The 14,119-nt window shown below is 37.5% G+C and overlaps 1 protein-coding gene across 1 annotated transcript; it reads right to left on the bottom strand.

Annotated features, from left to right (window-relative positions):
• Positions 1-95: 95 nt before the first annotated feature.
• Positions 96-3,796, bottom strand: LOC128219450 (von Willebrand factor D and EGF domain-containing protein-like). Its single transcript, XM_052927260.1, has 6 exons — positions 3,777-3,796; positions 3,226-3,292; positions 2,538-2,735; positions 1,119-1,207; positions 299-427; positions 96-120 (listed from the first exon to the last, which is right to left on the bottom strand). The coding sequence occupies exons 1-6, from the start codon at positions 3,794-3,796 to the stop codon at positions 96-98; spliced, it is 528 nt and encodes a 175-aa protein (XP_052783220.1).
• Positions 3,797-14,119: the final 10,323 nt, after the last annotated feature.

Here is a 14,119-nt window from a genome sequence, read left to right as displayed (position 1 = left end):
GTAATTCTTTCGATCGAATATTCAAATATTCGATTACCAAAATCAAACATTTTGAAAGTTGCAGTAAACTATTTGTTTCCTCTATACCCTTTTTGTCATACCCGGTACCTGCGACGGACCCTGATTTTCCCCAAATTCTCCATCAGAAAACAAATCCCAACAAAAAAGAAATGTTTTGCCCAAAAATAGAATTATTTCAAAACCATTGCATGCATTTTTGTAAACAAAGCGAAACTTTAAACATAGTCCACGGAAAAGTAACGTTTGTGCTGGTTGGTCCGTATGTGGGCAAACGTACTTCCATGATTCAATGAACTGATATGGTTTCTGCGAAGGATTCTGGAAAAATCTCACAACATTGCCATTGGGCATTTTCAAGTCGTTGTCTTGGTTACCGTCAAATCGTCCACAAAGACCGTCAGTATCGCTGAAGGAAACAATCAAGACATCTATACATGGGACGCATTTTCATAGAACATAAACTTAATCTTAAAATTTTGTCATTTTCTTAAAAGTTTCTTCTTCTATAAACAGTATATGCATTCATTTCCTAATGTGCTTTAAATATTATTACAGATTTTATGAAAACATACCACTGAATGTGTCGATATGTTTGCACCTTTGAATGTTTCGGTATAATTGAACATATCCATTGAATGTGTTATTATATGTGTACAAACACTTTGAATGTGTAATTAGATTTGTACATACCTTTGAATGAGTCATTATATTTTTACAAACACTTTGAGTGTGTCGTTTTATAACATATATCCATTGAATATGTCATTATATACATGTGTACAAACCATTTGAATGTGTCATTTTATGTTTACATACACTTAATTGTGTAAGTATGTTTTAGCATAACCTTTGAATATGTCATTATATGTGCACATATACTTTAAATGCGTAAGTATATTTGAACATACCTTTTTAATGTGTCGTTATATGTCTACATAAACATTGAATGTATCATTATACTTGAACATAACCTTCGAATATGTAATTATATGAGAACCTACATTTTCAAAGTTAACTTCTATAAAAAACCCTTATCATTTCAATGAGTTTTTTAATGAGAAGCTCTCATCTGGATATGCCACTTTATGGGAACTTACCCTCTGAACGTGTCAGGAACAAAAATGGCCAGATTCAAGAAGTTTTTCATCTGTTTAGCAGTTACAATTGCTCCGGAAGGAAACTTGAACTGAAATACAAGTCGAGAAAGATAGTTACCAGCAGTAACATAAAGCAGAATACCTGCAACACATTGTTGTAATGGTCTTACACAATACAAAGTGGCTGGTGAAGGCAAAAAATAAAACATTTCAGTTTTTTAAGTCTCGCGGAATATTAAATTGCATGGCTAAAGTAATCATATAGGATTATAATTATGTGATAAGAAGTTGAGCACATTTTACTAAATGTTATTTTATTCAGATTCAGAAAGCGCCGGTCAAATCCGTATTTGTTGAAATGAATTGTCACCCATCCCACTCTCATCGCGCAATTTGGTATCACTATCATTTATCTCATCACAAACTGGTTCCCCGTCTCACTTTGAACAATTGTCAGCCATCTCACTCTCATGGCGAAATGTAGTATCAGTCTCATTTATCTCACCACAAACTGGTTCCCAGTCCCACTCTGAACAATTGTCACCCATCTTACTCTCATTTATCTCACCACAAACTGGTTCCCACTCCCACTCTGAACAATTGTCACCCATCTCACTCTCATAGCGCAGTGTAGTATCACTCTCATTTATCTCACCACAAACTGGTTCCCCGTCCCACTCTGAGCAATTGTCACTCAACCCACTGTCTGGCTAAGTGTAGTATCACTCTCGTTTGTCTCATCACAAACTAGTTCCCCGTCACATTCTGAACAATTGACACCTATCTCACTCTCAAAGCGCAGTGTAGTATCACTCTCATTTGTCTCACCATAAACTGTCCCACTCTTGACAATTGTCCCCCATCTCACTCTCATAGCGCATTGTAGTATCACTCTCATTTATCTCACCACAAACTGGCTCCCACTCCCACTCTGAACAATTGTCACCCATCTCACTCTCATAGCGCAGTGTAGTATCACTCTCATTTATCTCACCACAAACTGGTTCCCCGTCCCACTCTGAGCAATTGTCACTCAACCCACTGTCTGGCTAAGTGTAGTATCACTCATATTTGTCTCATCACAAACTAGTTCCCAGTCACATTCTGAACAATTGACACCCATCTCACTCTCAAAGCGCAGTGTAGTATCACTCTCATTTGTCTCACCATAAACTGTCCCACTCTTGACAATTGTCCCCCATCTCACTCTCATAGCGCATTGTAGTATCACTCTCATTTATCTCACCACAAACTGGCTCCTCGTCCCACTCTTAGCAATTATCACCCATCTCACTCTCATAGTGCAGTGTAGTATCACTCTCATTTATCTCACCACAAACTGGTTCCCCGCCCCACTCTGAGCAATTGTCACTCAACCCACTGTCTGGCTAAGTGTAGTATCACTCTCATTTATCTCACCACAAACTGGTTCCCCGTCCCACTTTGGACAATTTCTGTCTTGTTTGAGAACGTCGCCCTGTTTCTTATCTCCAGTTTAGGGTACGTTGTGCCCATGCGGCCCCAGCACATGTCCAGAATGATGACGTCAGTTCCGTCACGCATGGCCACTCCGCAGTTAAAAGAGGCACGGCCGTTGCTAAAAGTTCGGGCATCAACCTGAAAATATAGCTCAGGTCATTTACTTATATATCTATTAAGGACCTTGCGATTCCATATAAAGAGTATTGTTATACTACAGTCGAAACCCGTTGGCTCGAACTCCGAGGGACCAGTGAAAATACCTCGAGCCTCGAAAAAGTCGAGCCAAGCGGGATTTTTGACCTTCAGTATTCAGAAATCGGTCCTTTACATACAGTTTGAGCCAACGAGGAATTCGAGCCAAGCGAGTTCGAGACAACGGGGTTCGACAGTAGTACGTTGTCGTTTTTTCTAATAATGTTTTTTTTTTTTTATTAATAATTGTAAATGGTGAACGATTAAAATACAAATCTGTTGTAACACAGTACAATTGCTTTTTGCCCAATTCTAAGATATTTCCTTAATGCTAGCTCGCCCCTTTAAGTCAGCTGATTTTACTTAGCATGGTAGTGTCCATTTAAAAATTAATATAAATATTTATCTATTTTTTTGATCGAAATCCATATACCCTGAAGTTTGACTTCTTCCTTTTCAGCATTACGTATTGTCCAACATGCAAATTAGTGTATTTTCGCCTGAAACAGATGAAATAAACTGAAAATAAATAAATGAACAAATGAATCAAGCCTTTGATGTTTATTTATAGATTTCCTACAATTAGTGTTCTATATGGTAGCTTAGTTCTGCCATTTCGCATCAACACGAAATGGAATATATCAACCACAAAAATATTCAGATTAATTGTTTTTTAATAAATAAATAAATGAGACACTTTACCCAATCAATTGTACACAGTATACTTGGTCAAGTGAGTTATTGTTTTATGCCCAAGAGCCGCAGTTAAAATTTTGAATTTACAAGAATATTTTAATCAGTTTTCAAGTTATTCTACCTGCAAATACGCCGTTTTTTAAACAACTTGGATGTTTTACGGCTTGCTTCGGTGAATTCATTATCACAGACTAATTATACGTCATATTTCTGTGATATTATATATCAAGAACGTAATTAAAATTCTACACGGATGTATTCAATCCTTTTATAAATTACTATGTTTACCTGATGCTGTCAAAGGTCATGACGTGGGGGTCACCGATCGATGAACACGAGGCCCCTTTCCCCGACCCCTCCTTGTGGGCCTAATTAAAATGGAGGAAACAATTAATGGATACTATTGAAACATCTCTACAAAATGGCTGCATCTGTAGATAAAATTTAGTAAGTCACTCGATTTCTCGTCGTTATAAACAACTACTGAACCTGTTGAAAATGATTTACTCTGTTATGCAATTAACGAGAACTTAAACTTCGCATAATTTCAAAGTTATCGATGTGTTAAACCGTACAATAACCAGTCTGCTTCCACCGGTATAAATAATAGTTAGATGCCATGAATAACATTCTTAATGAATTAGAATGAGTGTAGTGAGCGTAGCAAACTAGCCCTGCTTAATCATTTAGAAATTACTTCAGGTCATCTAACTGACTTAGAATACAAACTCTTTGGCTGATACATTGACAACGCAAGATCTAACACAGGGAGTGTGGTCTGGATTATGCACCAGTCAATTGTAACCACGGCCCCCCAGGTCCGGGGAATAGTAGGGACTTTGACTTTCGGTCCAGCCAACCCCGGGTAAAATCCCCACCCTGCCGGGACGAACAGATGGTAAAATCCCCGCCAAATGCACCTGCACCCCAGGGACCCTAGGTAAGGCCCATTCCCCGCTTTATTTAAAGCGAAGACAAAACCACCGCATTCACCCGGCACTGCGGGGCCACCAAAAAGGTAAAACCACGGCCCATTTCCCCGGCTATCCCCGGTATACCCCCGGACCTGGGGGGAGGGGGGGGGGGCTTGGTTAAAATTGACTGGTGCACTAGTGGCAGAATGCGGACCTTTAAACGTCCGCGAAAGGTGAAAGTCTTAATGATTAAGTCTAGTACTTAATGCTTGCCTATCTGCAATTTCATAGGCTTAAACTGCAGATTGTATTCTAAAGCTGTGAACAGAAGCAAAATATAACTCACAATCACGTTTGGTAAACTAAAAGTGATCCACTCTTTCCCGCAGTTCCCGTTGGATGTGGGGGTGAAGGTCAATGTTGTAACCGACCCGGCAGTCGGGGCGAAGCTAGGATTTGGACTGAGGACGAGGCTTGTTTGTGCGTGGTTGAGGCTTGGTTCCCAGTCAGTGGGGCGAAGCGTTAGCGTACACTTGTCAGGAGACACGTTTTCTGTGAAGCATATGTACAACAAACAACTTAAGTCGTAATAATAAATCCGATTGTTTGATCAATGCTAGAATTGGGCCGAGGGTGTAGCTAACAGTGTGCCTATGCTGTCCCAATGTTGGGGCCTCATGCCTTTTTGAGAAATAAAGTTGAACGTTAAAAATAGAGTTAGTGCTTTTATCTGAATTTGAGTAAAACCAAATGAGTTTATTTCACGTTACCATTGTCAGTCGAGATGACGAATTCAAGCTTGCAATCTGACGTTAACGTCTTACACACGACTGGGAGCGTTGACGTCAACGTCACGGCTACATTAGTATCACCAGCATGCAAAGTAAGTATCTCAGACGACAGCTGTAAGATGAAAGTTGCATCGTTTGAAGTAGTTTAATTGTCATTCAGTATATAAATAACAATATATAGTAAATAAATTTCAAATTACGCATTCCTAATTAATCAATTTAATCGTGACAAATTTTAGTTGAAGCATATTTAACATCGGCATTATTTCAAAATAAAATAAACTTATTTCGTACATTTATTCCTGCCCAGTAACTGTTACTTATAGAAGGCGGACTGGTTACTCCAGTGTGGTAGTCTGCAAATGAAGTCTTGACGGCGCATGTTATATTTGAATTCATGACACCCGCAAGCTCCTCGCCATACAGGACTGAGTCGCGTTTTGAACCAGTCAACAGTTCGGGAGTTTTGATTGGATGGCCATCTGCTAACCATGTGACTTCCAATATGGCGTCGTTATTGTTTAGCGGGTAGGGTACAAGACACATGAATTTGAAGTCAGTTCCTTCCACCACCGGTTTCGTCAGGAACGGAGTATGTGTAAGTTTAGGATAAGCATCTGAAAATAAAAAATATGATTCATGTTTCGTATTAAGAGTATGTTCTTACATGTATATTGACTTTTTTATAATCGTTTACAGTAACATTTAAATTAGCAAACATTATAAATGGTGCTTTTAATGGATGAGTTATTCATTTGCGTTTAATTGGGTGTCAGTCGATTTATCACTGTAATGTAGCTGACTTTCATGATAAAAATGAAGAAATAGCTCTCACTGAACAGTGAAAAACAAGAGTAATATTTCGGTAAGAGAATAACAAAACAGATTATTGTTTTGAATTAATTAAAGTAGTCCTTACCTACACATGGTTCATGTCCAGTCTTGGAGTATCTATCACCAGTGCAGGTGGCCACAGGGTCGACACAATACGCCAAGGAGCAGCCCTTGGTTGGCTGCAGGTAGTAGGCGTAGAAATTGCCACAATTCTTCACAGCGACTTCGGTTTGGTAGAAGCAGCAATCGTCGTTGTATTTCCCACACGCATTCAGGATGACGGGGCCGTCAGCTGCCTTGAGAACATACAACAGATTACAGGAATGTAATTCAAGAAATAAGGTGCTTTCGACTGAGTTGCGAATGAGTATTTTCAACGCTAGTTTTGATAATTACATAATAAAACACTGACGTAACTGTCAGCTTCAAGGAAACTTCAAAGATATTTTAAGCTTGATCTTTCCTGTATGGTAATTCAGACTGTATGTTTTCAGTTAACTGGTATGGATACTGATGTTTCAGTGTTCGACTTCAGCCTCAGTATTATTTCACACACTAATAATGTTTTCAGAGAACTTATTTCCGAACTTATATCTGTAGGTTGCAACTATAGTGATCATTGATAACCACTTTCAAACAAGCTAAAATAAAACAAAAAACAAGTAAACTACTTACAGAAGGTTTGGTCCCATTCACCCAGAAGGGCACGTGCGTCCCACAGTGGTAGTTGTCCACGCATGTGCCGAACACCATCTCCCCTTGGTCAAACACGTACCAGCCGGAAGACAGAGTGTGGTCACACTGGGGTAGAGAATATTCAATTGTTTGTCATAATTATCATTAATAATTATAAAAGAAAAAAATACTATATAAACGTTTTTTAAAAGTCGTGTTTAAGTAAGCTGAACATCATATTTCAATGGAGTGACAAACCGCTTATGTAGGTGTATAAGTCTATGAGCGGACTACATGTACTTCGGTTCCTAACAGTCAAATTTCAAAAATGTATTTTTGATCATACCGATACTCTAAAATAGATCAACACGACTGTACTTTAAACAAAAAATATTAGTAAACAATTACAAAATATGAGACTGTTTACGAATTATTTAACTTGACTGAATTATGCTAATGTTTTACAACACGTGACATGTCTGGTGGTAAAGAACGTAACACATGGAGTGAGTTAAGAAATCGACAAGAGAATGAAGAGGGGCCCGATGAGGTTTGGAAATGGAAATATGTGAAGAGTGAAGAGGAGGGAATGAATGGATGGAAAAGGGACAAACGGAAAGGGCAGATAACGTTTTGGAGAGGAAAGTAGTTGCGTGGTAGAAGGTAGATGGGACAAGAGATGCAAGGCGAAGAAGTTTGACTGTGAAAGGAAAGTTGGTGAGGAATGGAGGGGGAGTTAAAGCGGGTAGAGATTTTTGATGAGTGGAACGACGAGGAACGGAAGTGTGTAAGAAGCGGATGGCAAGTGAAACGAAAGGAGAGGATGAATTGATTTGATGCGAGTGTATTAATGCAAGGGATGCAAGGAAGAAGGGGGTCATGGCTAGTGGGTGACAAAGGGAAAGGAAATGAATTCGGTTGTATGATTAAAGAAGGTTGGTACTGTTAGGGATGGACTTGATTTAAGAAATGAAAATTGGTGAGAATGGATGAAGGGCGAGAGAAGAAGTTATTGATAGGGGGTAGAAACGGTTAAGAATAAGAATAAACAATAAAAATGGCGGGAGAAAGGAGATATGGATATAGAAGACAAAAATGAAAAAAAAAACATTGGGAAAGATTTTACTGAAACGTGGTCGAGTTGGGTAAAAGAAGAATGGCTATGTGGTTAGCAAGGGTGGTTGCCCGCCCTTAACCCACAATGTCTCTGCTTCAATACTCGAAACATTACCTGGACATGGTCGATGTTTGGGTTATGGATGACATTCGCCTGGTGGCGCCACTGGCCGTTGAGCACGGTGTTCTGGACGCAAGGATCCAGGGACAGAGCGCCTAGATAACAAGAAGATGTTCTCGAATAATAAAGCCACTGCATGTTTATCAGATATGTGTGTCTTCAGATATCTGCTAAACAGGAGGTCCAACGTGTTTTGTGATTGCCGAAAATTAAGTGAGGGAAATGTGTGATGCGGAATAAAATGGCGGTGTTCGAAGACATTTTGGTGTTTTGGGAGGATATTTTCACCTGGTAAGTAAGTTTTATCACTTTTCTCGCAATATAAATACGTTTACCCGGAGACCACACGTGTAAGCTTGTGTAAGCTTGTGTAAGCCCTGAATCAGCTAGCAATACCCTTCCAGCTAATACCGAAAGTGTGTAGTATCACTAGGCATCAAAATTGAACATTGTAGCGAATGAAAAATTGGATTATTAGTGGGTCCGAGTTTCTTGAACATACATTAAACTGAACGATGACCGTTTATTGTTTTATTGATATTTTTTTATTGTTATTTATGTAGATAATATGTGTTGTAATGTATTGTGTATATTCGCGTGTTTGTCAGACGTCAGGGGCGTTGCCAGTGGGTTTTATTTTGCGCTTGATCTTTGTACTACTAAATAAAACAAGTTTTGTGTTTTTCCAGTATCTATCGCATGCTTAGTTTACACTGGTGTGGCTTAAGATAACCATGATGCCAATGGTCAACACATTTGGTTAAAATCAATCGATTAAAAGAAGTATATGAAACGCATTAATCAGAACTTTACGTAGTCGCAAATCGTACTAACACTGTAATATCTGTCAAGTTTCACGCACGCGTAATACAACTGAGCATATAAAAATAATCAGTATATATACTTATATCAAAGGCAGGTTCAAGAAAATTATCAATAAAATACTAAATCATATGGGAATATATACGTACATATTTGTGTATACTAGTATACATCATTCACGCCAATAAAAGGTTTGAATTATATATGTAAAACGCAGTGCTTATACAAAATATGTATACTTTTAAGAGTATTTATATTGAAAATGCAAAAATATTCGCCTCCATCAGTCAACTTACCCTTGCAGAATGCCACAAGCAACAGACATCCACAAAACAAATTCTTCATTTTAAATTAAAACAATGCTTAGCTTTTATTTTATTTTAATGTTTTTACATAGCTCCTAATCGCGGTACTCTAACCCGACCTATTTAAGTTTCTCTAATGAGATTTTTGATAGGGGTGTCTGGAGAAAAAGGAATGTGATAGCTAGATACCAAACTTTGACCGTATCTCGAGACCTAAAGGGGTTCTCACATGATCAGTCATCTCGGAACACGACTGATGTAAACAAACCAAGTCTGGGACGATTTTCTCTAAATAACTATTTTGACAGAAATGATATGAACATATTTCTCTGTTTTTTTTTGCTTCTATACGTGTGATCTATTTTGGATTAATTTTGCTTGTATTTTAATGAAACAATTTAAGGTACACAGTGTTACTTTCTCTAAGTCAATTCTCGAAAAGAAAGAAAAGGAATGATGGTCTACTGTCAAACAATTCATGTCTTCAAACTCCGGTTTACGTTCCCCGCTTGTCAATTCTGAAAACATATACATGTGTATAACACTGAAGAAAAGGCAAATGCACTCAACACTTTTTTTACACACCGAACTCTTCTTGAGGAACCAAACACCCAACCAGCTCCACCAAAGTACGACATTTACTCCTTTCTCTAAATGGTACGGTTTAACCACTCTGATATCGAAGCTCGACTACGCTCTCTGTTCCTTGGAAGGGCTGTCGGGCCAAGTACGATAGATAATATAATCTTAAAAGAACTATATGTTGTGCTGGCACAGCCACTATTAGATCTTTTCCAGAATCTTGGAAAGTTGCTTATGCTTGTCTAATCCCCAAGAAAGGCGAGTCTTACTTAGTAGATATCTATCGTCCTTTATCAATCATTTCTAAACTCTCTAAGCAAAGTATTCGAGAGAGATGTTTATAAACGTATATATAATCATATTCCCAACAACAATATTCTTACTGACTTCCAGTCTGGTAACATACCTCAACTATTAACCAATTAGTCTCTTGATAATGGCAAGGATGTTCGTGGTGTTTTCTGCGACATATGCAAAGCATTCGACCGTGTTTGGAATGCAGACCTTCTTTTTAAGTTACATGCTATAGGTGCCCGTCATATGTTTCTTTGGCTTGGTAGCTATCTACAAAATAGAAAACAACGAGTAACACTTCAGGGTTCGACTTCTTCCCTTCGTTCTTTATTGTAAATATCAACGAATTAGTTCGTCACACTGACGCGTAAATAAGTCTTTTCACAGACGACACCAATTTATCCATGGTTGTAGATAATCCGTATGATGCTACTATTCTTAATTCTGATCTCCGAAAAAATAGTAAATGGGCGGAGACCTGGTAAGTCTCATTTAATCCACAGAAGACAAATTCTATGTTTCGTGGAAACTTCGTCGACCTGTTCATGCCCCTTTGACTTCGCTCAATCATAGCATCTTGGCATGGTTCTATCAAGCGACCGTTCTTGGTGATCCCATATCGATTACATCAAAGAGAATGCATGGGTGCGGATAAACATTTTAAATATACGCTTGATCGTATAACTCTAGAAATAATCTTGTATCCGATCGGTACTTGAATATGGCGATATTATATTTGACAACTAAACTGCAGTCGGAAAACAGGATCTAGAGAAGTTTCAACACGAAGCAGCAAGAATCGTCACCAGCGCTACGAAATTATTCTCATTAGAAAAACTTTATATGGACCTTAATTGGCGGTCCCTCTCTGAAAGAAGATCAAACCACCGGCTTATATTGTTTTATGTTTAAAATATAAACACATATAGGTCCGCCATACCTTGGAAATTGATTCCTATCCGTCCACGGGATTCTTGATGCAATCTTAGAAACTCCACAGATATTCCACCTATACATTGTAAAACGTCGTTATTTTACAATTTTGTTATTCCCTCCTCCATCCGGGCATAGAATTCACTTATCTTAAATTCACTTATTTTTAAAAAGAAAACCAAATAAATAGATTTAACTGCTTTATACCGATGATTATTATCTTTATTAGTTTTTAGCTTCAGTTCAAATTCTTATTTTTTTTAGAATGAAATATATGTTGTCATTTGTACGTTTTCATAACATGAATATGTTTGAATGTCTCAGACATAAATACATACCTTCTTCTAGCATTCTAATACGTTTCAATATAACTGTTAGAATGTGTGCATTTATGTCTGACACATTCAAACAGTTATATTGAAACACATATGGCCGCTTCAAGAAGGTATGTATTTATGTCTGACACATTCAAACAGTTATATTGAAACACATATGGCCGCTTCAAGAAGGTATGTATTTATGTCTGACACATTCAAACAGTTATATTGAAACATATATGGCCGCTTCAAGAAGGTATGCATTTATGTCTGAGAGATTCAAACAGTTATATTGAAACATATATGGCCGCTTCAAGAAGGTGTGCATTTATGTCTGAGACATTCAAACAGCTATATTGAAACATATATGGCCGCTTCAAGAAGGTATGTATTTATGTCTGAGACATTCAAACAGCTATATTGAAACACATATGGCCGCTTCATGAAGGTATGCATTTATGTCTGAGAGATTCAAACAGTTATATTGAAACACATATGATCGCTTCATGAAGGTATGCATTTATGTCTGAGAGATTCAAACAGTTATATTGAAACATATATGACCGCTTCATGAAGGTATGCATTTATGTCTGACACATTCAAACATTTATGCTGAAACATATATGGCCGCTTCATAAAGGTATGCATTTATGTCTGAGAGATTCAAACAGTTATATTGAAACATATATGGCCGCTTCGTGAACGTATGCATTTATGTCTGAGAGATTCAAACAGTTATATTGAAACATATATGGCCGCTTCAGGAAGGTATGCATTTATGTCTGAGACATTCAAACAGCTATATTAAAACACATATGGCCGCTTCAGGAAGGTATGTATTTATGAAACACATATGGCCGCTTCAGGAAGGTATGCATTTATGTCTGAGACATTAAAACAGTTATATTGAAACATATATGGCCGCTTCAGGAAGGTATGTATTTATGTCTGACACATTCAAACATTTATGCTGAAACATATATGGCCGCTTCATGAAGGTATGTATTTATGTCTGAGACATTCAAACAGCTATATTGAAACACATATGGCCGCTTCAGGAAGGCCACTGAAATAATCCAGAGAGATATTGATAGCATTACTAAATGGGCTGATAAATGGCTAGTCACCTTTAATCCTGCAAAAACTAAGTCAATCCTGTTCTCCAGAAAACGCCTTCCGCGTAATTATCCAGATTTGTCTATGAATGGTCAACAAATCTCAGAAATAAATTCGCATAAACATCTTGGTTTGGTTCTTTCCAGTGACTGTACATGGCATGAACACTTTGAGTACATCAGAAGTAAAGCTCTTAAAAGAATATGTATCATGCGAAGGCTTAAGTTCCGTCTGGACAGAAAATGTCTAGAAACTATTTATTTTTCGTACATCCGTCCGATTCTTGAATATGCGGATATTGTCTGGGATAATTGTAAGGACTACGAAAAAAACGAACTGCAAAAGATACAAAATGAAGCCGGTAGAATAGTTTGTGGCTCTACTAAGTTAATTTCGATTGATGTTCTCCATACGGAGCTATGTTGGCCTACTCTATCAGAAAGACGCATTAATCACAAACTATGTCTCTTCTCTAAAATGAAAAACGGCCTTGTCCCAGAATATCTATCATCCCTTGCACCTTTAAATGTCAGTACACAGAATTATTCACTACGGAATGCATCTAACACAAGAACGGTTATGTCAATCACAGATTCTTACTTTTCCTCATTCTTACCTTCAACTTTACGTGCATGGAATGAACTTTCACAGAATATGCGGGATTGTCGTTCAATTGCATCCTTTAAATATGCACTTCGTAGTCGATTGCCAGTCTGCCCGCCTTACTATTATTACGGTAACCGCCGATTACAAGCACTTCACACTCGACTGCGTACTAGTTGCAGTGGTCTTAACTATCACCTTTATTGTAAAAATATTATCAACTCTCCTCTTTGCGAGTGTGGTGAAGTTGAAAGTAGTACTCACTATTTTATGCATTGTCCTTTATATACCGACTCTCGACAAACTTTCTTTCGTGGTATGTCAATTATCACAGAAATTAACATTGGTTTCATTCTCTATGGCAATCCAACCCTAAACAACGAGAATACCTCCAAAATATTTGATACTGTTCATAAATTCATACAAGACTCGAAACGTTTCTGATCATTACCTGACTTACAGTGTTTCCCCAATATGGTATGTACCCAACTTCTTTTCTTCCTTCATATCTGTCCACACCCTACTTTTATATCCCTGTCGCTTGTGCTTATTTTGTATCTATTATGTATCGTGTTTGAACTATTGAATCCATATCTAAAAAAAACTTATTCCTATTGTTTAGCATTAGAAACAACTTTTCTCGCATAAAAGATATATATCGTCTAATCGTCAATCATACGCATTTTTCTGGTAAATGAGTAATTTAATTCCCTTTGAGATGAACTCTATAAGCTATGCTTTCGTTCCAATCCATTTCAATATTATAGGCAACTAGTGTGTGTGTATATTCAGTGCAGTTTGTTTGTAAATGTTGAATAAAATATGTTTAAATCAGGAAGGTATGTATTTATGAAACACATATGGCCGCTTCAGGAAGGTATGTATTTATGTCTGAAACATTCAAACAGCTTTATTGAAACACATATATCTGTATGTTCCGCGCAAGAATATTTCTCTGTCCACTGGCATTGACAATAATTCGGAAACTTCTATTACGTCAGCAATCAAACACCACATATCCCTCACATATTTGGAGCATTTATATTTACTATGTATCTCTGTATTGTTAAATGTAATTACCATCGTTATAGTTGAGTTGTGTTGGTATTTTGAACCATAGTATTGTCATTGCAAAATTGTATTCAAAACACGATAAAGACATTGGAAATATGCAACATATAGTTACATATAACTATACTTCATAGTGG

The sequence above is a fragment of the Mya arenaria genome, chromosome 15, assembly GCF_026914265.1.
Source record: "Mya arenaria isolate MELC-2E11 chromosome 15, ASM2691426v1".
Taxonomy (NCBI): domain Eukaryota; kingdom Metazoa; phylum Mollusca; class Bivalvia; order Myida; family Myidae; genus Mya; species Mya arenaria.
The sequence above is the reverse complement of the archived record's forward strand: the minus strand, read 5'-3'. Positions and strand labels throughout refer to the sequence as shown.